This window comes from Necator americanus, chromosome II, assembly GCF_031761385.1.
Source record: "Necator americanus strain Aroian chromosome II, whole genome shotgun sequence".
Taxonomy (NCBI): domain Eukaryota; kingdom Metazoa; phylum Nematoda; class Chromadorea; order Rhabditida; family Ancylostomatidae; genus Necator; species Necator americanus.
In genome coordinates this window covers 38,091,074-38,118,309 of record NC_087372.1, presented here as the reverse complement: position 1 = coordinate 38,118,309, position 27,236 = coordinate 38,091,074, and the positions used below count along the sequence as shown (strand labels likewise).

Genomic DNA, 27,236 nt, shown 5'->3' with positions numbered 1-27,236 from the left:
TCAATTGGCGACGGAAGCTCCTTCCCAGACGCCTCATGACTGAAATCAGCAGTTCTCCGGGAGGGATCGACATGAATATACGTGGATTTTCTCTCCACAGGTGTGAATGCAAACTCCCTTCTCCGCAATAAAACCGTAAAACCCTTCTTTTGCACGTATTGAACACATTTTCTGAAAGAACCTCCATTGTAGATCTTCTCTCTGGTCTGCCTCAACATGAATTTGCACATGGTGTCAAAATTTCTGTCGGATTTTCGGATGTCGGAAACTCCTCAGTTTCCGACATCCGAAAATCCGACACACTATAAGTGGCTGAACGTAAGCTCCTTTCCGTTTCAAAGACAGCTTTTATCTGTTAATTATAGTAATTTACACAAATTACACGTATACAAATTAACATGTACACAAATGTTAATTTATGTGAATGCGAAAAAATAATTCAGTCTATTGCTACCACACAGCACAGCGCTCGACAGGATTCATTGGAGTGCCCACATCGCACTGGTAGGCTGCAGCGAACTCGGGCTGGTTGGCTAACACTTGGTTCACTCTGAAGAGAATTTTTTAGAGTTAAAAATGCTTAACGAGAAATTACATTCTATCAACATTAGCTTTCTCACCGAAAACGGTCAGGAGAATGCGGATCAGTAAGTAGCAGATTTATCATGTGGTCATGTGTTGTGTGGCCGCACCAGCTCTGAGCACAAAAAGCTTGACAAAATTTGGCTGCGAAAAACTCCCTTAACGCTTGTAAGGCTAAGAAGTAGGTAGGAGAAGTAAGTACATCTAAATCACGAGGATAGGAGCAAGATAGAGGTTACACAACTATTACGAGGATGGAAGCTGAATCTGAAGTTGTGGATTTTCTGTAACGCAGAGATCTCTTTGATTCATTACATGATTTAAAATCCATGGATTTTTAAGGATATCAATGAAAACATCGCTCTGGATCACAAAGGAAGAAAGAACTTAAAAGCTTATGAAACAAAGTTGTTTTCATTTCAAATTAAATTCTCGCACTACTCCTGCTGTTAATGTTTACTGTTAGAAAAAGAAAAAAAACTGTTTGCAATTTTCAGGAAGAAGTTGCCCTAAAATGTGGCTCGACAAAATTACCAAAGCGAATCCAAGGAAAAATATTTGCTCGTTGCTGTATTTCTCAAATCCCTTGATACGCTTTTCTTCCCCATGCTTTCGGAGGTAGTTTTTGTAGGCCTGCAACAGAGAGGAAAAAGCATGCATATTGGTGCTAAACAACCGATGAAATGTTTGATACATGCCAGCACTATCCGCTATAATACGTACCCTGAAAGCTTGTCTTACGCCTCCGTTGTCAGCGATGTTTTCACCTTGTGTGAGTTTACCGTTTACTTTGAGACCAGTTCCAGGCACCTATTTTTTTCAATCACATCCTCGACTAAACGGAGTATTTACAGGTTAGTTTGAACTTACTTCAAGTTTTCCGTATTGGTTGATAATACATTTAATTCGTTCTTCAAACTTCTTTTTCACTTCAGCATCCCACCATTCTTTGAGATTACCATCAGCGTCGAACTGCCGTCCTAAGAAAATGCAATACAAAAATCGAGTTGAAAACGCTTCTTTTTTCAGAGGTTCTTTTAGTGGAACTAAAGTGCATGGTTGAGGGATGGTTTTTAGATTTTTTTTTTTGGAAAAGAAGAAGTAAGACGGTGCTAGCAAAAAAATGACTATCCATCGGCAACCATATTATAGAAACTACTATCAAATAGATGTTACAAATTTACCTTCGTCATCAAATCCATGAGTGATTTCGTGTCCTATAACTCGCTCCTATAGCGCCATAGTTTAGAGCTCTAGAAAAGTGTTAAAAAGAATGATGCTAAACATTTTTCGTGAATTTCTCATTCTCAAAATCGTAATTGAGTTAGTCCTAATATGTAAGTGATGTGGTTATAATCTGTAGGATTTTGCAATAGTGTGGAAGTGTCAAACATAACAGCAGTAATCCTGCCTTAGTAATAAGATTTTCATGAGAAGCATACAATAAAGCACATAGGAAAGATTTTGAGGCACAGCTGGCTTATCATTCGGTTAGCTGACGGATTAATGGATAGGATCAATAGCCCAGAAGCTTTTGTTAGTTCCAAGTCTTCGCAGCTGTCTCACATTAATCCAACTTGAATGGCTCGATGCTACACCTAAAAAGTGCCAAAGAACTTGGTTTTATTCATCTTGCGCTTAGACGGTAGACCAGAGTTCGGAACGTAGGTGCACGGTGCGTGTCTTGAATGTGTTCCTATCCAAATGATCCAAATGGAAGGTGCTACGTCGGTCAGGCCAGGAATAAGAATCTTCCCATCCACAAATCAACATGCCACTCTAGAATGATCGGTAGCTATACATTGTTTCAATTCTTCGAGAACATCTTCTGCACTTTATCTCAACGATTCATCTGATTGCTACTACTTAGAAAGTATAGCGACAGGAAAACGTGAAGGAAAAATTGCTGACGATTAGCATTCTCTCGAAATGCCCCAGTGCATTCTGCTTCGATCAGAAATCGTTTATGCTGCTTAAAAAGTTACTGCACGTGAGATGCTGTCTCATAATAAAATAAGGTTTTAAACCCCGTAAAAGTAACGAGTGGTTTAATGGACAAAGTTTAACGAAAGAAAAGAAAAAGAATTAACAGAAGCCATCTATTTCCAGTGCGTACGATAACAATACTCCTACATGCAAAAGTCCCTTGTGCTGCTCAAAGTGATACTTGCGGAGCCAACAAGAATCAGAAAAGCCATCTATTTGCGATAGCTACGGGATACACGAAGGGATACGGACGGAGGGAATACGAGGACATAAACATTGTAATCATCACATCTTCATATTCCGAATATTCGGAACACCGGGAAGGAGTTAGTCATACAACTCGGTATCGAATCATCGACCGGAAAGACGCAGTGGAGACCTCTCACCACTGCGTTTAACAGAAGCATATCACGAATTTGTCGATGTTGGAGACTCTGTGGGACAATGTAGAGTTGTGTCGTAAATGACGAGCACAAGCACTGCCGCGCTCAATTCCCTCCAATCATCTTGAAAAACGGAGCGAAACCACCTTAGCTCCTGGGAGTTGGTTCAAAACGTGCCATCCTTGTAGTCCTGGGTCAAGCAGCGACTCGTCATGAATCAGTGAGGTCTTAACAGCTGTCTACTGGAGTGAAAGTAATGAATAGGAAGCCGTGAGAAACGAAGTGTGTACAACTTGGTGATAGTCGAATTTAAGCAACAGCCAAGATTGTTTAACAAACTTTATTACGGCCAACTTTTCGGCGTTGTCGCCTTCGTCAGAGCCTCAGTAGCCGCGTTGTCGTGATGGTAGCGGATATCCGCGTGGTGCAATCGCTCCGCTATTGGCTGTTGCTTAAATTCGACTATCAACAAGTTGCAATCTCTATGCCAAGATTTAAGGAAAGTCGAACTTTCGCACTTCTCAAAGTGTGTACAAGCTGGCTTTCTAACTTATTTTCTTGGAATTAAGGTTCTTTCTCACGCCGTTTTTCAGGGCGATTAAGGAGAACTGAGCGTAACCACTCTCATACTTGTAATCCACAACGGGTACTTTATATTGTCTCACAGAGACCTCAACATCGTTAATTTCGTGTTATGGTGTCTCTATTGGCATGCTGAGCTTGAGAAGCCCTCGCAACGAAGAAAACTGAAATGCTGCAACATATGGCCTGATACTAGGACGATTTTCCACATCCCCAAAAGTAATTTATTTTTTAGTTCTCCACCAACCTCGGGAAAGTGTGATGGAAGAAAGGAGCTTGAAGAATGGCAGCAGGAAATTCTAGAATATTTAGGTACTCGATACTTTACAAAATACCATCAAAGAAGCCTCACTGATAGAATTAGTCGTCAGGTCATAGTAGGCGTTCACATCAGCTGCATTAAAATCGAACTCAGTTCGGTCTGCTGGTTTAATCAACCGTTTGTAATTAAATTCAATGTTCCATCTTATAATTTTCTGCACCATTTCGCTGTAGGAGTCGGTCTCTTTCATGGAAATCTAGAATCGAAGAATAGAACCTTGATACTTAGGCTTGTGAGAATTAACTCACTCCACTGTAATAGTCGTCTAGTTTTGCATCATCGAGAATGAAATCCGGGTAAGCGATTTGGCGAAGCATCTGTTTCGCTTTGTTTAGAGCATTCTGAAATTGTGAGTAGTTCTACTTTTCACACTCTTAGATTGAATTTTCTTAGTTAGAAACTAGACTTGCATTCTTCGTCCGCTTATTCATCCACTCATTGGTAGTAACCATCTCGTGGAATGCTTCCTGCAGATCGTCGATCATTTCCAAAGTCAAATTTTTTGATACCTGCACAATCTTGGCTCAGAACAGATGCGAAGAACATGGAGAAACCTTAGCAGTACCTTTTCGAACTTTTTCCTCACATACATTGCTCCAGCTGCGTACTTCATTATGTCCATGGTATTACTAGTGCAGTCTTTCCACCTTGGGGCTTTTTGTTTTTTTCCGTACATTAAACTATCAAACTCCTATAAGGAAGTGTTTAGCCGGAAAAAAATTATGGGCATTTTTCTTTCAAGCAGAAGCTGTGCGAGATTGCTCACTTGTCACTCCACTTTTTTTCTTTAATGAACTGAACAATAAACTGACTTTACTTTTAAGTTGAAAAATAGGGTTTAAAAATCGAAAATGCGGAACACGTTTGGCTAGGGCTACATCACCTGGAGACAACAGGTTTAGTTGGTTTTTATTAGCTTGGGCTACTAGTTTCGGCTTTTATACAATAATTCGATAACAATTTTAATAGTAAATTTATTGGAAAGGATCCCTATTATCCCTTATTATTCTTTCTAATTTTACATTCTTCTGTCACCGTAGCGGCATCGCTGATAGTTGGTATTTGATGTGGACTGATGTAAAGAACTCGTCGTTCTCTTTCTAAAACGTTTAAAATCATAGCGACCGCCTTTTTTGATGAAGCGTTAGATGACACATTTTTCTTCTACATTTAGGTGTCCACGTTACTACTGCGACCTGTGTATAACCAGAACTGTACTTTTGAAAGGGTAGGTGCTGAACACTGGTTCCAGCCCATCCTCGTAACACTGTCAATGATTTTAAATTCTTACGCATCTCATGCAGTTCTTTATTGTTTGCTCAGCCCTCGAATGCGATCGTTTCTCATGTTCATTTCCTTACTTATTTAAAAAGAATCTGCGATGACATTCAGATATGCTTTCATTGCCCATGCTCGACTGTCCTTGAATCTTGGCATGTTGAATACATAGCTTTTCATTACATTATTGATTTGCTTGGACTATAGCCAAGTTTGGTATTGATATTCATCAACAGCTAACGTTTCGGCGTTTTCGCCTTCGTCAGAGGCTGGAGAACTCAGAGTCATCTGTGATTTATTCTCTCAAGCGCCTTATCACCCTACAGAAAGTATACAAATGGTAACTAACCTAAGACAGCAGCACATGTAATCGAATTCACGCTTCTCATTCTCCTAGTGTCGCCGAACATTAAGAGTGAGATTGTGTTTCCCTAATTCTCTCCTCAGGCGTGTCGTAAAATAGCGGAATTTTGTTGTCAGAAAAGCAGTTCCACAGGAGAATTAAACGATAAAGCGACGGTCAATTGTTTTGGATTGTGCAGCTCAACTTCAGTTAGGAAAAGCAAGTGTCATTGGACACGTTCTCGGCCTACAACGACTTTGCGGGGACTCGACAATGCATTGGGTCGATGTTCTTGTGCGCTGTCATTCTCTGCGCATCCATCTCAACGAAAATGGTATAAAACTCATAACGTATCTTTGTGTGTTAAGTGCAGACGCCTACTTGGTAAATTTTTCCAATACCTCTCTCAAATGAATGGGAAGGGTCTTAAAAGAGTAAAGAGCAGTAGGTGCTGTAAGATTTTTAAGATTTGATGTCGTTGTTTGATGGTTAGTTGAACTTCCGATTCCAAATTGTCTCAAATTTTGAATGATGGATAACTTTCTTCGTTACATCCCTGAGTCCAGCGTTTCATTCCGAATGTGTAGGGTGATATGTATCTCTGGAAAATTAATGGTGAGATTATTGATTAAATTATGCTCCTGCTGTGTTAACAAGTCTAGCTAATGAGGTAATTACTAGCCTATGTGTTGGTTTTGAGTTTGCTTACCGTTTGAGTGCTTTCTGTAGGGTGATGAGGCGGGTGATGAGGGGATAAGTCACTAATGGCTTTGAGTTTTCCAGGCTCTGACGAAGGCGATAACGCCGAAACGTTAGCCGTTGTTTCATAAAGACGATCAATACCAATCTTGGCTACAGCTCAAAGAAATCAATTAAAACTACGTTTCAACATGCCGAGATTCAAAGACAGTCGAACATGGGCAAATTATGCTCCTTTTTTCAGCTTCAGCCTAGCTCAACGGTGATGACAGACTCCTTTCTCATTAAGGGGTTCTCTCATCGCTTCCCTGCAGATTGGCGTATCATCATGAGAGCCTTCAGAGAAAAGTATCATCGTCACTTTCTCGTACATCTCTGAATTATTTGATCCGCTTCTAATACACCTCGTCAATGATGTTCATTGTTGTATCTTTCTAAAACTAGTCAAAGAACCAACAAGGTGGCTGTTGATGGTGTTCGTAGAGGTCCGTCGTTAGAGCGTCCTCGCCCTTTCTTTCTTTAGCGATCCTCAAACTTTCTTCCTTTTCTTCTTCGAAAAAGCTCTGATACCACACAGATATTCTTAAAGCATACTTCTCTGGAAGTTTTTTTTTTCCAGAGTTAACCTTGCTAGTTTAACCACTAACGATAAATTTCCATCCTTGTAATGAAACGTTTTGCATGATCTTTCTTTGCTCATAACCATTTCATTCGCTTACCTGATGAATGTCTTCGTAACGCTCTCCCAGCTCTAACCTCCAAGCTAATGAATAGCGCATGTAGATGTAGTTGGTTATAATTCGAGGATCCGTCGATTGCAAGAGATTCGTGACTCTGAAAGGGCATTGCATTTCCCCATATTTTGTTTCTTCTTCGACACAAATCGCGTCAAATATAATCATGCAAATGTGACGAATAGTAGATCACCTTTTCATGAAATCAACTTCCGTGATGATAATTTCTGGATTCGAAGCGAGATAGTCGTGGACAACGGGGGGCGCGATAGAATGAAAGTATCTTGTCCAGTTCACCTGAGAATAACGTTATTAAGAGGATTTCAGGATGTTGAGGATTTCTGTTTTAGACTTAGTTTTAAAACGTAAGACCAACCATGGGCATCAATTCTTCCAAGTCGTTGAGTCGACGACGATTACATTTCTCGCTATGATTTCTTCGGTCCTTATCCGGAACAAGAATTTTTGCTAATTTTGTCTCGAGGTCAATAATTTCGTCAACATCTTGGGCTATTTTTGTCACGTTGTTATGTTGGTTAGAGTCTTTGAGGAGGAGTGTTATCTAAAATATCAATATTTTAGGTAACACTCGTCCTGTTTAAAGACAATGTTCTACAGTACTGTTAAAGGATTGGAAATTCACTCCTAATGTGAAATATTCAATTCAGGTCCCGATTTCAATTTCACCAGGAAAAAAGTCCGGTCACCATGTTGATGAGGAGCGTCCTATACGCAGTGATCTTCGCCTCATGTTTTTCCTTATCCAAGTAGTAATCGCGGGTGGAACGTCCCAGTCCAAGGTCACTTTGGTCAATCTAAAACAGTAGAAATAATTTTTGTAGCATTGACCTGAGAACAGCAGAAGTGTGCTTATACTTTACTATACTGTGCCAGTGTATCCATCTCAAAGCTTCATTTTCACCGCGCATCTTTGTCATTTTGCGGTTACCAAACTATAATCCAGAATACAAACAAAATTCCTCTGTGATCTTATATAATAGTATGCTCAGTCTCCGTTCAGGATCTATTTTTGTAGTTATTTCATAGACGATTCAAGCATTAGATGCTAAATTTGCTTCGAGGAGCAATGCTATCGGAAAAAGCAGAGAACATCCAGTTTTGTGTGTCATGTTTTGTCGGGATTTGTGTACTCAAACAGACCCGAATGTTCAATAAGTAAAGCAAGCAGGGGTAACCAATCATGGAACGAATGCAGTCCCTTCGACTCTAAATATCCCAAAATTTCACTTCTTCCTTCTTTCTTGCTAACATTGAAGCTTGAAAGTTTTTATGAAACGTTAGACAGCACAGTCGTCGAAAAACGAAAATCCTTCAGAATCTCTCTTTTCGTTTTAACTGAGTGAGCAAATGGAAACCAAGCACTTTCCCAAACCTTGATGAGCTTACGCGAGACGTTCCAACAATCGAAATCGACATAGATAGTGATGAACACATCCACCCTTTCTACGGCGTGGGCCAGAAGAGAAGTCAGATCAAAATCCTCCTCGCGCCATTTGTGATCACCATCCAATATCGGCCACACACCATAGTTCTAAGATAATCGATGTAGACACAATAAAAGAACATCTATGGGGACAAACCTTGATCCTCTTCAGCAGTTGTTTGGAGCCAATGGCGTTCAACTCCTCCTTGTTCATGCATTTGGTGTACACGGCTTTCAGAGCGTTCATCGCCTTTGAACCAAATATTTCCTTTGATTCAAATATTCCTTAACAAAAGTGTTATTTTTTTGTGAGGGAAGATGGACGCTTACGCTCTTCCAACTGTTTCTCTTAACATTTGCTTCTCCCTATATTGTGTCCTTCTGGGACGAAACAGTAGATACCCACTTATTAGTCCTCAATTCCTCTTAGGCATGATACCTCACTTTGACCATTATCATCCACAAAAATTGAAAAATGTACATCTCCGTGGTGAAAAAGTGTTCTTTTAAGCAGAAAGAAAAGATGCTTTCTTTGTAAAACTCTTTGTTTGACACTTTTGTCAGAATTCCCCTAAGAAAAAATATGAACTTTGTCTAAGAATCTGTTGAAGTCTAACTAATCCGTTCTTAATAATAAAAAGTGCAGTTTTTAATTGTTTTTCTTGAGCTGTAGCCAAGATCGGTATTGATCGTCTTTGTTAAACAACAGCTAACGTTTCGACGTTATCGCCTTCAATTAAAGTTAAATTCAGTTAAATCAATTAAAAACTACGTTTCAACATGCCGAGATTCAAAGACAGTCGAACATAGGCAAAAAGTGCAGTCTTTTGTTTCCCTTTGACGATTGATATTAATGTTTGTTAATGCTTAATTGTTATTACGAAAAATTGTTCCTTTTTAAAACTATTCCTAAGAGGTCGAAGCAGATTTGTGATAACATCTCTAAAATTATCTTATCTCTGATGGTAATAATAAACAGAAATGGGGAAAAGTTATCTTATCATTATTTATTAGTTATTTATAGGAACGAATGTCATTACTTCTTAACGCAAGTTCAAACTTTGTAAAGTACCTAGCCTTTCTTTAATTGATTTTCTTCAGCTGTATCCAAGATTGTTATTGATCGTCTCTATTAAACAACAGCTAATGTTTCGGCGTTAACGCCTTCGTCAGAGCCTGGAAAATCCAATGCCAATGGGCAATACCTCGCATTTCTTTCTTCACTTTATCAGAGAGATAGTCAGTTAGTGAATAACTGCTCTTGTCTTTAGGAATCGGATGGTTCGCTAACCAGTTGCCGCATGCAAACTCGAAAAAATCTACGCAAGGATCAACCTAAATACAGCTTAGTGTGCGATGGAGGGTTTCGGAAACACTACCAACCGAGAAGTTTATGGAGTTTCTGAGCATGTCTGATGCGATTTCATAGCCTGCCGATGTTCCATAGTTCGTCGAGTTGTCATCGCCTGATAACCCGATGGGTAGTGCACAACAGCAAGTAAACGGTATCAGGATAAGTAACCTCCGCATGTGCTACTGAAAGGATAGTTTGGATTGTTTGCAAATAATCATTCCTGTTCCACAAACATTTTCTAAGATTCCCAAAAGAAACACTGACGGATAACTGGAAGCGTCAATGATGTAAAGTGCAAGTAGAATTCAGGACATGAATCTTAGTTAAATTCTACAGTTCTAATGGATTGCAACTAACTATTTAAAATTCCAGAAAAATGCTTTCTTTCGAAAAAGCGAAACGTTTTTCGAATCAATTCAGAAATATGTATGAGCTTTGCGGTATCCAGGATAAGTAACCTCCGCATATGTTACTGAAAGGATCGTTTGAATTTTTTGCAACTATTGATACCTGTTCCAAGAATGCTGTGTAAGAGTGATAAAAGAAACAGCAAAGGATGACTGAAAGTGTCAATGGTGTAATACGCAACTAGACAACTAACTATTTGAAATTTTGGAAAGAAAGTTTGTTTCGAAAAAGAGAGAAACGTTATTTTAAAAAAAAATAAGAAATTTGAGCCTTACGAAGATTGTAGATCCGCAGCCGATAGAGCTTCATTTCCATGTTTGCGGAATATTCACATACATTAGCATGCAATTAAAGTGGCTATTTGGCTTCTCTCGTCTATTTGGAATTAAATCGAAGTCTAACAACAGTATGTTGAAGTTCTTTCTTTCTTTTTCTTTTCTTTTTTTCTTCTGCAACCAAAAAGAAATATAGAGCTCAGTTCCTCCTTTCGCAGTCACATTCCCTCACAATATTTCTTGGGAGACAATCGCAGGGAGCGAATCGAGGAATCAAGGACTGGTGCGAATTCTTTAGTCGGTGGTATGATATGGTAATCTTTGCATCATTTTTTTTTATGAAAAAAATTGCAGTCCAGCTAATCACTGTGGCTAGTGTCTATTCGTTTGAAATAAACGCAGTCTTTGGGATGAATTGGTTTTTGCCGTATATTTTCCGTTTTCTGGGTAGAACGTACTTGTCCTCCTCGTTTCCGGTTAAATATGATATGATTTTCTCACTCAAGTTGGTAACTGCAGGAAATGCAGTAGATTCTCTACTTATTTACATCTGTTGTTTTCGGAAACGCGTAAATATTCTTCTTTTTCTGTGTCACTCCCATGTTCCCTCTGCAGCAATAAATCAAGGAATTCCTGCTCATAAATTTTACGACTTTCAGCATCAAATATTATCTACTGCTAAGAAATCATGGTTTTAAGTTCCCAGAAAAACAAATCCTTAACAAAATGACGAATGATTTTGGTTAAAAAAGGATTATTTTGACAAAAAAAGCAAATAAACTTGACCAATTAGGTTGACGAGTTATTTTTTACGCTTATACCTTTCAAGATTCCATAGTTTATAAATCGGTGATCATCCGCTAAGACTCAAAGAACATCTCAACGGCGAATTCGAGATAAAGGAAAGAACTGAACAGCTCTTGCTACAGAAAATTCTAACCAAATACGTGAACACAAATGATTTTGGCGGATTTGCCGGAAATATTCGAGGACACTCTGCGGGGCGATAGGCACTATTGACGGGATATCAAGTCTCGCACGACGTGGAACACAAAAGTGATCAGGCAAATCAAAGACAAAATTTGGAAAGGTAAAGAGAAGAAGACGGTAAGCTAGTCAATACTATTAAAGGCATTTACAACTAATCAATTATTATTAGAGTAGGATATTTTTTTCAGTTTATTTCAAAGCATGACTTCATGAAGCAGGGTTGGGATTTTTACAGCTCGTGACCTTCACTTTTATGACATTTATATTGAAACGTTTTTATTACACCGTTGTCAAATGGCAGACAATCAATCAATTGAAGAATATTTACGTTATTGCATGCAAAAAACTATTTGATGTGTTTGAAGACGTATTGAAAGCGAATAAGTGCCAACGCTGATTTAGAAAATTTTCCATCGGTGATTTTTGCTTGTTTGATAGCACTCGAAGTGAACGCCCTGTTAATGTTGACGGTTTCAAATCACTGGTTGAAATGATCCAAACTGAGTATTTAGGAAAGTCTTCTTAGTAAACGTGTCTGTACAAGGTTTTAGGAATATTCAAGCTTGATTTTGCTGTTCATATTCGTTCTGGCCGGGGCGGGTGTGGCGCAGTCGGTTAGAGGTCCGTGGTAGGGTCGGTTCGGAACCGCCTTAGCGCAAACCAAGGATTCCCTCCGGGGTCGATAAATCGGTACCAGACTTGTGTGGAAGGATAAAAATACTTACTTGATTATCGGCTGGCTCCCGCAAGTCATTGTATAGGCCAACACCCGTTTCAAAACGATTCAACGATTACGAATTGCAGTACAAGTTGACGCATCACAAGTGGCTAGTTACTTTATCTTTATATCCTAATTATATTATATATTATTTTTGTTAGTAATTTTGTTGAAAATAGCAGTTACTCGCCGCTATCAAACGAGATTTGGGTGGTTCAAAACCTTCTTGTTCTAGTGGGTCAGAATCTAGGAACGCCTATGCTGTTCATGTCAACTTTAAATAGCAAGAATGTATGGGATCTATAGGTGATAGATGAATTAACAGTATGATTTCTGCGGAAAATAATAGTTTGGAATTGTCGAGCCATCGATACAAGAAGGGTGGACCTATAACGATTTACTGGGAAATCTTCAAGATGATTACCTTAACATCTTAGCAGGAAAAAGAAGTTTTTTCTTTAAATTTAGTTGTTGTATGCATGAAATGTGCGCCAACACAGAAATGATATGTAGTTCTTGGCTAGTAACAAACAGCTTTTTTCACCGGACATCCACAGAATAGAACGATTTTTCCATGATCAAATACATAAAATGATTAAGTTGTAGAAAATGGAAAAAGATGCGCCGCGCTAATAGGGTTCAATTCGACAAGCGCTACTTTTAATAATCGGCACATTTTCAGGTGCGTAATTCTTTTGTTCTGGTAGTAAGAAGGTGAATTTTGCTGCTTGAACTGGTTCGTTTCTGGTTTGTTTGATGCGCTCTGGCCGAACTTTGGTACCGATTATCACGAAGAGCTGATTTGAACTTAGGAAACCACTGGAGCGATTGTTGTGAAGTGTTTCAGAACACGGTTCGGAGTAACTGAAGAGTAACTTAGTAACTAGACTCGGTAAGTATTTATGATTTCGTGTTATCTTGTTCATTGTTGCGAGCGTGTAGAGGGTCCATCTCCACAGAGGTCCCCACAACCAGCCTCACAACTTACGTCCTTGGTAAAGGTGCACACTGATCGTGTGACTCTGGACCCACAGCCGAAAAGAACTATTTCCCTATGGCAACGACTGAGAAGTGTTTCTGATCATATCCAATTATACAAAAAAGGGGAAGAAGAGCTCTGATGAGCATGCCGATCATCCTTCACTGGTAATACTTCCAATAAGGCTTCTGAGCCCAAAATGTTGATTTTTCCAAGTTCTGGAGAAGGAGACTGCACACTGGAAATCCAAGTGAATTAAGTATGGATAACCATCTTAATCTTGTGCTCAGATAAGTACTGCGAAACTTGATCATCATGTTCTTTGATAGAATCAAACAGGTTTCGAAGGGCACACATTTTTGAAAGCCAGCTTGCTGGCCTAGAAGATTGTTCATTCATACGAAAATTCATCGTCTGTCAAAAAAAAAATGGAAAATACCATACCTGTTAAGGATAAGTTTTTTGTCTGATGCAATCAGATCTCGTTAATGAGGTTAAAAAGGCAAAAAAAAAACAACCAAGAAACATACTATTTAATGTGACACCTAATATTTCAGTGCTAGTTGTCCAAACCCTGATAATTTCAAGAGCTGCTAGTAGGTTTCAAGCACGTTGGGCAACTCTAATCATTAAAAGGGGAAAAACGCAAAGTTAAGTACGGTACTACTATTAGAAGTGATTGTAAGTAACTGTGGTGTGCTTTTGCATTGATTATCCGATAAATGGTTATACATTTCTATTCAAAACTAGGCTAAAATACATCAAAACTCGGAGAAATACATAGAAGTTTTAATAAAACATATATCAAAACGTGAATAAAATACATCAAATACATAACGTTTAGCCAACAACTAATCAGTGATCCTTACTGTAATGGGTCTACCGTTGTAGTTGTTGTTGTAGTCGTATCCGCACAGTTATCACCTGTGTAGCCGTAGTCACATTCACATTTATAATCATTGATATTAACAGTGTAGACTTGGCTGCTGATGCACCTTCAATTAAAATATCATATCAAGAGTAGCTGTTTACTATAAAGAAACTATTTTTATTAGTACTTCCTTGTCCACGTACGGGATAAGTGAGCACGGATTTTCCAATTTTTTAATGTGAATTTTTTCATCTGAAGTTGTCGAGGAGTACCAAATGTCTGCTTTATCACCTATTTCTAGCAGCTTTTCAATTTGTACAATAATTAGAAGTTGGTAATGCAGTTGAAATTTACGTTTGCCCTGCAGCTTCAGCTACCAATTGTTTAGTTTCTAACATTTAAGTTCTAGCAACTTCAAAAATGCTTCTATTTTACTGTTCATGTCAGAATTGTACGCCAAAGTGCAATCTACCTATTAGAAGTGAGTAAAAGGAGCAATTTACGTCGAAAACAATAGTTGAGGAAAAATGGCATCGTGATCACCCATTGGGAATGTATCGCGAATATTATTTATGTCCAAAAATATTTATGTCTAAAAATCTCAGCAATTCAGCCGAATTGGAATGTGCGTCGACTCGCTCATGTTGTGACTCTTCTTAGAGACAGGCAGACTCTCTTTTATCACATATCAACAGAATGAAAACATTTGCTCAAGATTAAAGCTTGGTAAAGTGGTTCAATTGCCAGGTAGGAAAAAGGTGTGCGTCACGGCAGACTCGTCGCGCCCATCCGTATGAACATATTTTGCACCTACTGTACTAGCTGCCACTTTTGAGGGGCACAGCTTATCTAAATTTCAAAGAGCATGATTCCAGTGTCTTAAAGGATAAAGTTTCTGACGTTAGTCAATCCGCTTCGGATGCGCCCCCACGTTCACTTCGATTCAGAATCGTTTGAGGTTTACGAACTTATAACTGACCTATACAATGACTTGCGGAGACTAGCCGGTAGGTCAAGTCAGTGTTTTTATCCTCCCAGACATGTATGGTACCGATTTATCGACCCCAGAGGGATGAAAGGTTTGGTAAGCGCAAGGGGGGACTCGAACCTCCGATCGATCGTGCAGTAAGCGGAACCTCTAAGCGCTACACCACACCCGCCCGTGTTGGTGATAAGTAGGGAAATTCTGCTATATAAAATGACTGTTAATTCATTTTGGGGGCGGGTGTAGCGCAGTCGCTTAGAGGTTCCGATTCCTGAACGATCGATCGGAGGTTCGAATCCGCCCTAATGCTCACCAAGTCTTTCATCCCTCCGGGGTCGATAAATTGGTACCAGACTTGTCTGGGAGGATAAAAGCACTGACTTGACACATCGGCTAGCCACCGCAAGTTATTGTATGGGCCAGTTACACGTTCGTAAACCTCAAACGATTCTGAATTGAAGTGAACGTGGGGGCGCATCCCAAGCGGATTGATTAACGCTAGAAACTTTATCCTTTTATTAATTCATTTTGCATTTAGCACCTAACTTAGCAATGTATCTGTTAATGAATTCGCGTTACTACGTTGACTATGTACCGACTGACTAGTAATCTATCAACTCTTCAATATTGCGGAGTTGCACTACTCCTTACGGGATTGGATCAAATTTTAGGCGGGGTTCTGCAAGCACCAAGCAATAAGAACTGTGACCTAAGTCAGATCTGTCAGTCCTGGACACTGATAGTTACTCAACTGCACAAACTTATTTATAATTGTGATTACAAAAAAAAAGACTTTATATCCTCAAGGATCATTCATACGTTTTTCCTGCCGCGTCGTTCCCTTTTTAATGGCAATGTGAATGCACTAATGAATTGTAACCTTTTGCTCTCTTCAGAAAATTCGTTTAAAAACTTCGCTGCCGACATAAAGAGGAAAACCGCACAGTGACAAACGATGCTGCAGAACGTATCTTGAATGCTCGTCCAACTCAAGAGCTCAAATACGTAGCTTGTTTTTGTTGTTGAACTGAGTATTTTTTTAGCTACCCTCTAACTGAACAAGTACATTGTTTTTTCTTATTAATCAAAAGAGATGTTTCTTGCGAGCAATGAAATTAGGCTTATGAAATATCCTTACGGAATATCCTTTACAACTTACGTTGTATTCTGCTTCGAGATACATCTGCCATTGCCACTACACAAGTTGCTTCGACAAGATTTGTGCCCCGTTATCGTATCACTAGTATGCCTGAACAATACGTCAGTAAACAAAGATATATATATATACTGTGTGCATTCTGTAGACATTAGTTTCTGACGACTTTTCATCAAGAAACAACTTACGGTCCAACACTCGTATCCATTTTGCCTTTAATTAAAGCACAACGTTGAGTTATGTTTTTGCTGCTGCTCCAGAAGATGATACCATCTATTCCCATATCAGCCGGCTTCTTGATCGTTGTGCATAAGTCTTCCTAAATCAGGATTTGCTTCTGCAAGGGACTGAGGAAAGCAAGACTCCGATATTTTAAAACGTGAACGGAAATTATGTGGGAGCGTGTGATGTAAGGGATTAGCGAGTTTAGAGGAGCATCTGTTTGTCCAAAGGAGAACAGAAACGATGCTCTACTTAGAATCAAGTCATAAATCTTAAAATCAAGCGTTGTGGATTAATCTCGTGAACCCACATCGGAATAGAAGTCGTTATGGTTGTTTAGTGGATCGTATTCAATCTTTATATACGCGTAAATGGGCAACGGAGGCGAGAACATGTGGGAAATTCTTCGTGCTTCTGTCAGAATTGCCTGAAATACATCGTTTATGTTTCTTTTTCGAAAGTTTTACTCTTGTAATCGTTTGAGTAGCGGTTGACCTTATTCCTTAGTAAATTTATAAAGTTAGTAAAGATTTCATTATGCAACTGCATACAGCTAGTAATAGTTGTCATGCAGTCTTTATGATACAGGTCACATTACACCAGTTAGTTTGATCAAAAAAAAAAAACTGGAAATTGTGGGACCACCACAAAACCGTTAAAAAACCCTTTGCGTGGTTTGTTCTGAATCCTCCTTTTCGAATTAAAAACTAACTTCTTAAGTGCTTAGGTGTTCCCTTAATTTTGCTTCTGTATTCTTTTTTTCCATTTTTATGTAAAGTTCTTGGAAATTCTCCGGATGACTTGCAATATAAATAAATAAATAAATAAATATCAAAAAATATTCCGTGCAGATCTCATGACAAAAAAGAATAATTACCTGTATATATCGGTCACTACGACTGTGATTTTTCCTATCGTTGGGTCCTAGATATATTGAAGGATACAGAGCATCACTTTTGTTGAAGATGAACATCATTCTAGAAGGAAACGTTAATTTAAATAGTTCTATTTTTTCTCGTTATAATTTGAAGCAACACATTTCAACCCAAGGCGAGGTTCACTGAAATCCTGATGCTCGATGGATGAAGAACTTGAGCAACTCAGCAGTTTTTCGTTTGCTTGAATTTCTTTTAATTTCTTCTTTTTTTTTGAATGAAATAAAGGAAAATAGGGGTAACATTTCCATTTTTTTCAAGTTTTTTTTTGGAGATAAAGGCAAAGACATTTTGGTGAAGGAAAGAATATGTATTTGTGAGATAGTTTCTGAATGGATTTTAACGAAAATTAATATGAATAGTTTTATAGAGAAAGAAAAGAAAACTTTTCCTAAACTGACTTAGTAAAGACATAGTGTGTTACCAACTTGCAGCCACAAAAATGTAGTGTGTGAATTTTTTTACATAAAGAATAGCATAACATCTCTGCAGCTGATTGTTTGTCTGTATAAGATGTGCCATAAATGTTCCACAACGCTCAGATTTGGAAATTAGGGGTTTAGGTGTGTCACGTCCTTAATCCCTAGCACCCAGAAAGTACCTAAGTTAGCAGTACTTAACACTATTCCGCTAAACTGAAGACGTTCGACATAGGTAAATTAACACTAAGAAAGGTAGGGTAGTCCGGAGAGAAAAATATAGGGCGATAGTCTTACTGATTATTCCAGTCCTTATACGTTTGCGAGCACTCATAATCGTCTTCCTTCACTCCAGCATTGTAGTTACAGTAGGGAAAGCCATAGAATCCCCATTTAACATGAGGACGAAGTTTTCGTGCTTTTTCAATTGTTTGGACGAAGAAGTGCCTGCAGGAAACACTTTTTTCAAAAAAAAAGCACGGTATGAATTGGACTGTGTGCAGTACATAGAAGCGTTGTTGAACATCTTTTCCGCTTTCTTTCTTTTTCCCTCCTCGGAAAGGCTAGGGTCTGTGACAAGCTTGATTGACTCATTCTGATACACCTAAAACTCATAACTGAAATAAATTACCGTTAAAAAAGCAAAGCTGTAATGAATTTTGAAAATTAAACACTACATACTAGATGTTACGGTCGAAATGCTACAGTGCTTAAATCAACCCTTTGTATCTTCTGCGCAAAATCTATGATTATCATACCCGCTTTTTGTTATATCCATTCTCACTGAAAAGAGGACGCCATTCCTCTAAATCAATGATACCAAGCCCAGCAGAATTCTTATCCTTGATTTTGTCGGTGATATTGGTTTCCACCACTTGCAGATGTGCAGCCAAATCAGATTTCTAAACTTTAATCATCAAAAACGTTTTCGACTCAAAGGGAGCACACCAGGAAACTGACGAGGTGTAGATTGCTAGTATGAGCTTGACCGCTCAGTTCCCCCTAATCGTCTTGAAACATGATGTGACATTTTTGGAAGTTTTTTCTTACAAGGATCGTCACAACGTGCCACCTTTTTACACACTCCGCTACCGTGCGTACGGTAATTAATAGGGATTCTTCAACGTCTCGTCCAAATAAAACTAATGAATAGGCTGCGAAAGAACCGAAGCGCATAAAAAGATTTTGTTTCAACGTTACTCGTAGGGAAAATGTTCGAAAAAGCCGTTTTCCACGTCGTTTACCAGGACAATTTGGGAAGAATTAAGCGCAGCGACGCAACTTACTCGTAATATATACCCGTAATCTTATCTTCTCCCGGAGAGATCTCAACATGAACATGTCTTCTATCAGTGTGCTTACGAGGTTTAGATAGATGGAACCTTTATCAGCCTTACGTTTCGGCCTTGCGCAGCATTTGAAGACAGCTTACCAAGAAATTAGCGATGTTGAAATCTTGCCGCGAGTAGATAAGAGTACGGTAGCAGTTCACAAGTATCACCACGACCATACTAAATCCCCTCTATTGCAGTAATCCGGGAAAGGCTTTTGAAAGATGATTGGTTTTATCGATGCTTGCAGCGTAGCAACCTATCACGGATTGTGAAACGATGGTAACTCTACCTTACCCGTGGAAAGCGCTTATGACACCAGAACTTGAGGAGGTTCTGTTGTTTCTTTGAGCTACATACGTTACCTCTTTAACTTGATTGTCGTTATCGTTTCCTCGTGTTCAAATGCGTAACGAGTTCGATCATAGAAAAACAGAAAGTTCTCGCGATTTTTCTTCTAGATTACTAGTCGGGATTGAGCGTAGTCACATTCGTGGATGTGAACAACAACCGTACTCTTATCTATTCGCGTGGAGCCACCAACACAATCAATTTTGTAATAGGCTACCTTTGAAAATATGCATTTACCTGAGGAAGTCCACCATTGATTGGGATGGACTTATTGTAATCCTTATAGTACGGATATTTACCAAAATTAAACTCGTAGAAAATCGCTACTTTTTCACCCCAAAATTGGTGATCTGAAAAAAAAAAACTGTGCTAAAAATCTGAGAACCCAGGAAAAAGAAAAACGTTAATAAATAATCACATTAAATTCATTATTAATTTGCATGCTATGGAAAGACTAATGAGTAATGTTATGCTAAAAATTCCACTAAAAAATCGATCCTTCAGGTACCTTTATTGGTCTCAATGTTATATTTATCAAACTCCACGTAGTTCTTTTTTGACACACGCTTTGTCGAAAAAATTCCAAACTGCCTGAAATTAAGAATAATTCCATTACATCCTGCTAACTCAGCGGAAATCTTTAAAAAAATGTTCTCACCCTAAATGCGTTGAGCATTGTTGGCAGTCCCAACAGAAGTAACACGAAAATTGATGACTGCATAATGTTCATACCCTAAAAAGAACGCAACTTGAAACTCTTCGAAAGATAAAACTTAAAGTTTTGTTAGTTTGCTTCATGGCAAGTACGTGTTTTTGAAGCGCAGAGAACGCGAAGCTGTTCAACCAGATGAACACCACACTGTTCAGTGTTGAGTCTCAATTGCTATGTAGAGTAAAAAATAAGAACTTACTTCCAGTTAACACAGGACTAATGCACAACTGTAGCGACTTCATTGCTCCCAGCTATATATGGCTTTTCCATAGAATATTAGAAACCTAAAAGTGCATCTACAGGTGCCGATGGTGTGAATGAATGAAAGGAACAGGTCATATCGTTTACATCAAACATCTATTTTATCGCATAGAGAGAATTATGGAACAGAACTCTCATATTAATCATTTCCCTGTACTATTATAAGTGCTTGAAAATGAATGAAAACAGTGAGGTAGTGTACCTCGATACTATCAAAGATGAAGTGAGTTTTAAAATGCACTGCAGATCTAATTTTTTAGTTCCCCTTCACAGTATAACAATTCGATTTTCACTGTATTTAAATCTTTTTTAGAAAAGAATAATTTATTTGCATGAATTGCTATGATTTTATTAGCGATAAGCTGGCTCAGTGGTTTTTTCAATACCACCGACACAATTTTGCACTTCCAGCCAAAGACTGCCGAGGCTAACAGAGTTGTGGAACACCCAGAAGAAGCAGTTTCGTATGGTAAGATCTAAACTGCTCGTTCAACCACTTTCTAACCTCAGTTTTATGGTTTGCCTAATAATTTTGGTGGTTTCTTTCCTTGTGGAGTGTTTTTTTTTCTGGGAGCTGTTTCGACACTTACGTCTTCCTCAGACACCTACAGGTGTTGTTTCATTCACCGTTCATCCGTTCTCTCTCGTGTTCATCAAGCTATTCGGATGACCTCACCTCAAGTTTATCAAAGGCAGCATAAAACGAATCTGGGGTGGTACGGATTTCAGGTGGAGTATCCGAATACGGGGTCGTAGAATATGGAGACCGGGGTGGTTCCGCTCATCTCCCTGAATCACTGCAAGCTGCCACCCCCTGAATACTGTTTCGTACGATGCCTTCTATTGCAGCGCGCCACCCTTGCACGCGTAGCTCCCTTACTGCCTATCACGGGAAATCCGAATTGGTTTTTGACGAATCGCAGGACGGAGGCGGCGCAAGGGTAGGAGCGTTGCAATAGATGGCGTCGTACAAAACAGCATTCTGGAGGCGGCTGTTTGCGGTGATACAGGGAGAGATGAGCGGAACCACCCTCCTTCTCCATAATCTACGACCCGTATACGGATACTCCACCTGAAATCCGCACCACCTCAGGTTCGTGATATGCTGCCTTCAAAGAAAATGAAATGGAGCGTTATTCGAGCGACCTTCAGTACAAATGTTTTGTTACGGTGAACGTCCGCACTCGTATTATTCGCCAATGTGATTAAGAGATTGCTGGTGGTCGCTTAGTCCTCGTTTCAGTTCTTCAGACTGGGATTTCTAGTACAACACTGGAATGTCTCTATGACTAGACTTCATTTTTTGTGGCATAGCACACTGACAGTGTTTCCAACAAGTGCGACGAATTCATAGCTAGAAAAATCACAACAGTATGATTAATGAAAGAATAATGATAATAATGCGGATAACTAAACGTGTACTTTGTCGGCTACTGATAAGCATTCATGTATGTCCATTGAAAAAGATACTACCTGTTTTTGGAAAATCACAGAGTACCAATATAGATAACTTTAATTCACTTCAGTTTTGAACGGGAAAATCGAACCCACTCAACCATTTTATTCAGTCATTTCTAGACTATAATTTCGCAAAAAAAAAAATGTTTGTGGGGATAAGGAGGCCGCCCTTACATACAGGTTGATCCCCCGCAAATCATCTTCCAGGCTGAGAACTCATTCATTAATCGATTTCGATATGAACTCGAACCATTTGTGCTTCGTTAGAGAATTAAACATTTCAAAATACTTTATTCCTCATATTTCAAATACATTTTCAGAAAGAGGTGTAAAGCAGCCACGTTTATTTCAGGACAATTCAATGTTGAAAATGGACGACCTAAAATGAAATTCATCACGAGGAAATATCGTGAACATGTAGAGTTACCCTTTTTCAAAGCATGTAACATAATAATACGAGAGATGTAATATTTACGTCTAGTATAAACCGTTGTTCGGGAAATAAAAACGTTTTTGTGGACAATTTGAGCATGACCTTTCAGTTATTGAAGTTTACGGTGTTATGAATATCTAGACGTGACATAAATCCACTGAACAGTGCTATTGTGTTCCTCACACTCTACATCCACACATTTCAATTCAACTCACAGAACACTCAATTCTTGTTTTCGAAGATTCAATATTTATAACAATTCCAAATGCTGGTTCGAATATCCGAGCTTTGATGTCCTAAGCTATGATCCACAACAACGAATTCGATCACTTGTACTCTTTTTACAGTACCGGTTATTCACAAATTCATGGAAAGGCTTTGTGTTAGGCAACGCGAGGGGACAGTTTTCCCTCGATTTTTGTAAAAAAAAACATCAGGGAATACAACTCGTTGAATTACTGAATCAACTTATGATAGGCTTAATTTTATTTTCGAAAAAAATTTTTTCAGGGCGATGCAAGAGTTACGTACGTATCCTCATGTGATCTGCAACAGAGTCATCACCTGGTGTCCTAGTGACAGTTACACATCCACAATAAGAGTCTTGAGGGAGAGAGAGTCTGTGTTGACATTCTTTCCCTGAAGTAGGATAGAGTGAAACTTAATTTCAATTCCGTTCAACGTTGTTCTTCTGTCAGAATTCTCACACAAAGATCACATATAAGAATGTCGCCTGTCGGAAAAAAAAATTTATATGGTATGCGTATGGATTGTACCGATTTCAACAAAATTTGTCTCTTGAGACGGGAAAAAACTCTGAAAAAAACTCTGACTCTGGGAAAAAAAACTCTGAAAAAAGACGGAAGAGGGACTGGAGATCGATACTTCTTGACGGTATACAGGCGCCATACTTCAGTTACAGTTACACCTCCGTCGAGGCTATGGTACCTCCATGTTGAGAAACAGCGTGCATCAGAGAGAAAAGGAGTATCACTCAGACGAACATAGTTTCCTTAAAGGTATTGCAATGGCTCCAAGAACAGAATTTTCCAAAGAAAATTAGTAGTGATATATTATATTTAAAAAACTAAATAATCAAATAAGTAGATATTATAAATTAGCAGTACATTACTGTGATTGAGTACATTTTGCCGTTTAACTCATTTTCTATGGATATCCTTAAGAAAAACAACAACAGCGTTGTTATTTCCGTATTCTTTGCGGTCGTTCCTTGCCTACGCGCTTTACTTTGGCTCGATTTCGATCCCTGTCCAACTAATCCACGCTTTTCGATCTGAATGTTGGTGACGGAACGGAACTTAACAGATTCATTAAGGAATGTGCCGTAATGCAAACATTTTATTATCAGGAAGAGAGAAAATTCTTTTATTTCTTCCTTTCTCTAAGAGTTTCCTTTATCCGATCATTGGGTTCCCGTGAGGTACATTATACATCTCATCCTCACAATCCATTATACATCCATAAGATTTAAGGTATATCAAGAAAAAAAACATGGTGTTTGATCACATATTTTAACGTTTCCAAAAATATACCGGTGTTCGAACGTTTGTTGACAGTAATGCATTATCTTTTGTGAAGCAATCCAGAGTAGAATAGCTCTAGCCACATACATTCGTAATCATAATATTTTGGATCGGTTACATCAACAAACAAACACAGTAGTACATCTATAATACATATAATATATACATGGAACAGAAAATAAAACGATGGTTCGAACTTTGTCATGGCATCGCCTCATCCAGAACCATGTGTGTTCTATAGTCTGTCAGGTAGTAAGCAAGATTTCAACGAAAAATAAATGTTCACAGACATGCGGAGATCCCTGAAAATCGCTTTCTGAATGTTCTACATGGAAATGTAGATAATTTTATTTCACAGGTATAAGAAAGGCAAATTTCTGGAATAGTTCTTAGAGAATAGAATAGAATAGAATATGTTTCTCGTTCTTCACGACGAATGGCATTCAGGAATCTCAACTTGATATTTTTCTCCTCTTTTTCTACTTTTCTTGTAGTATTAGTGTGAATTATAAATTTAAAAAAAAATAAAAAAGACCAAAAATTTTAAAAATTAAAATATCAAAAATTGGAAAAAAAATAACTAAAAAGAAATTGGTTCGTGTACCTGGTGTAACGTTTTCCTCTGGGACAGCCACGAATGATTGATTGAACTGTCAAAAAAAGCCTTTTGAGAAATAGTTTTTAAGAAAAACATAACAGAAAATAACTTTAACGCAAAAAATGATGATACGAACGAAATATCATAGAAATAAAGATTTATGAGAATAAAATGCAATTTTTGAACTGATTAGAGTTAGTTGGGGAAAATTCTCAGTGTCCTGTTGTCAATTTTTGCTACATGAAGCTTTTATTTTTCAAACAATTTTTTTTGATTACTTCTTTTTTTTATTAAGTGAATGAAAACATATCGAATGCAAAATTTCACATCACTGCTGCCAAAAAAAATTGCCGATGTGATTATTTACAGTATTTCCCAATGTTTTTCTTATTCCAATGGAAGTTGAGGTGGCATACTGCAGTGCCACTGGTTTATTTATATTGCGGATAAAGCGTGAGATATTCGCAGGCAGAAATCCTCAAGCTTTGCCCGAAATTTCTCTTGCGACGATGAAAAAAGAGCGCGTGTGATGTCTACGACAGTTCCGTGGACATAATTTATGAAAAAAAACATCAGAAGATTGCGAATATTGCGATATTTTGCAAAAGGTTATTTTTGTGGATTTAGTTCGGACTCACACCATAGATCCTCAGCTTTAAAAAGAAGAAGCTGAATTTCTACTTGTGGCTCCGCTTCGCCTAACTCCAAACGGCATAGGATTTGAAGGTGTGGGGCAGAGAGGAGAGAGGACGAATTTATCACGTTTTCCTAGAAACATCCTTTTTTGGAGGAGTAAAAAGAAACTCGACACGATTGTTCATGCTAGGAAATTCTGAAGCTTTACATGATGTGGGCACGGGTGAAACATTAAGTAAAATACCAATGGGAAATGAAAGAAATTACTTTGAAAAATTAATGAAAAACAAGAAATAATAAAAAAATAAAAAAGAAGAAGAATTTTTCAAACTCAATTACATAAATATATAAATAAATGCATAAATAGGGGCGGGTGTGGCGCAATCGGTTAGAGGTCCGTTGTAGCCACACGGTCGAGGGTTCGAATCCGCCCTAGTGCTCACCAAGCCTTTCATCCCTGCGGGGTCGATAAATTGGTACCAGACTTGTCTGGGAGGATAAAAACACTGACTTGATCATCGGCTGGCCCCCGCAAATCATTGTATAGGCTATCACGCGTTCCAAAACCTCAACGATTACGAATTCCAGTAAAACGCGTTGGCGCATCTTAAGTGGATTGATACGCCAGTGGCTTTATCCTTTTTTTAATTACATAAATACAACAGGAACGGAGTCGTTGTGTACTCCTCCGTGACAATGCACATCCACACTCGTTCATTCATTTGCTTGGCAAAAATCGGAACAAACGGACTGGGAGACTCTGCCTCGGCCAACTTGGATTACATATTGACCGACTTATCTCTTCTAGGGAACTGTACTGATGGAATAAATGTCAGCATTACAATTTTAAAAAATTTTATCTAATTGTTATTTGAACCTAAGTAGTTCGGAATCATTATTTAAAGTATCTGACATAGTCCTCTTTACCTTCATCTCTATCAAAGTGCATTGTCGTAGAGTTAAGTGATTTTTATCACCGTGCTGAAATTGCTGAAATTAACGGCTCTCATTAGATGATGTAAAAGTCAAAAGATGAAGTCACTGGCATCAATCAATCCGATCAGGATCCGCAAATGCGTTCGCTTCGATCCTGAATCGTTCGAAATTTTACTTGAACCCGTGCCTACTCTCTACAATGACATGAGGAGGCTACCCGATGTGTGAAGTCGATGTTTTTATCCTCCATGACAAGTTTGATACCAGTTTGTCGAGATACCCGAAGAGATGAAAGGTCTGGTTGGCACCGGGGCGTTTTCGAACCAATGATCGACCGTGCGGTCTCAGCGGAACCGCTGAACGACTGCTCTACGCTGGTCCCATCATGTTAACTACAAGGTACTATTCAAACAGTTACATGGAAGTGCATACACATTTGGAAAAGAGGATATGATTAACAGATTAGGAAAAAATGCAAGAATGTAAATATACGGAGCGAAGGAGGCGATAAGGATGTGATATAGGAAGCAAGACTGCGAATAAGGCAGCTAGAATAGCTCTAGGGCTCTTTTACCATTTGTATACTCCCTGTACAACTTTTCCGGCTCTTTTATTTTGTAGTAACGGTCCAGAGCTACCCACACTCGTCCCAGTTTTTAGCTGAGTCGCGTAGTTCGGACGAATCGCTGGATCTGTCCCACCCGTTCCTGCACCGATGCTGCCTTGTACCACTGGACTTGCCTACTACCTTTTTTTTACTAGCGGCGCACTATGCAGATGCCGTGGGACCTGAATAACATGTTTTCCACGCACTTTGGTGCTTAATCTAACGCCCTCGGATCCGTCGCGTCCTTTCTGAGTTCTTCTCAGCACCAGCGCACTATTCCGATGCCGTAGGACCCACCTAACCTCGTTCTATGCCCTCTGGCACCGGTGCACTAACATGGCTCCCTGTCTCATCGTTCCTCCATACCTTCCGGGGCTGGAGTAGTAATCTGAAGGCGTGAGGGCTCTCCCATTCCATTTCCACTCTTTTCCACGTCGGAATTGAAGCCACTTCACTGTACAAAATATTTTCAAGGACACACAATGTAAGGACTAGTCTCGTCATTACGTAGCACGATGGTACCTGATTCTTTAGCAGTAATCGTAGCGGTCACTGAATGAGGTTTTCTCCGGAAATCCATTAAAAGTTTAAAAAGAGGCGGTTGTAGTGCTGGGGCTAGAGATTCCTCTTCCTGCACGATCGATCGGAAGTTCGAGTCCGCCCTAGTGCTCATCAAGCCTTTCATCCCTTGCAAGTTACCGTAT

At 38.9% G+C, this 27,236-nt stretch overlaps 2 protein-coding genes across 4 annotated transcripts; one reads left to right on the top strand and one right to left on the bottom strand.

The window, feature by feature from the left end:
• Positions 1–450: 450 nt before the first annotated feature.
• Positions 451–27,217, bottom strand: RB195_020728 (uncharacterized protein; the record flags this gene model as incomplete). Of its 3 annotated transcripts, XM_064189155.1 has the most annotated exons (28): positions 451–550; positions 621–697; positions 1,117–1,215; positions 1,306–1,392; positions 1,453–1,562; positions 1,807–1,835; positions 3,781–3,832; positions 3,886–4,051; positions 4,104–4,196; positions 4,266–4,364; positions 4,421–4,546; positions 6,895–7,009; positions 7,103–7,206; positions 7,286–7,471; positions 7,617–7,724; positions 8,303–8,461; positions 8,511–8,638; positions 9,559–9,688; positions 9,737–9,819; positions 14,002–14,072; positions 16,093–16,182; positions 16,278–16,408; positions 16,622–16,738; positions 17,189–17,288; positions 17,963–18,112; positions 18,172–18,269; positions 18,424–18,567; positions 19,098–19,175. In XM_064189155.1, the coding sequence occupies 28 exons, from the start codon at positions 19,173–19,175 to the stop codon at positions 451–453; spliced, it is 3,030 nt and encodes a 1,009-aa protein (XP_064045036.1). The 3 variants fall into 3 exon arrangements, with proteins under 3 accessions (XP_064045036.1, XP_064045037.1, XP_064045034.1); XM_064189154.1 differs by lacking the exons at positions 14,002–14,072; positions 16,093–16,182; positions 16,278–16,408; ... (4 more) ...; positions 18,424–18,567; positions 19,098–19,175 and having other exon boundaries at positions 9,737–9,883; XM_064189153.1 differs by lacking the exons at positions 451–550; positions 621–697; positions 1,117–1,215; ... (15 more) ...; positions 9,737–9,819; positions 19,098–19,175 and adding exons at positions 19,585–19,697; positions 19,856–19,938; positions 26,899–26,986; positions 27,055–27,217 and having other exon boundaries at positions 13,943–14,072.
• RB195_020729 (uncharacterized protein) lies at positions 20,496–22,246 on the top strand (the record flags this gene model as incomplete). The annotated part of the gene is made up of 3 exons (XM_064189156.1): positions 20,496–20,543; positions 20,732–20,789; positions 22,131–22,246. 3 exons carry the CDS (start codon positions 20,496–20,498, stop codon positions 22,244–22,246), a joined length of 222 nt encoding a protein of 73 aa, XP_064045035.1.
• Positions 27,218–27,236: the final 19 nt, after the last annotated feature.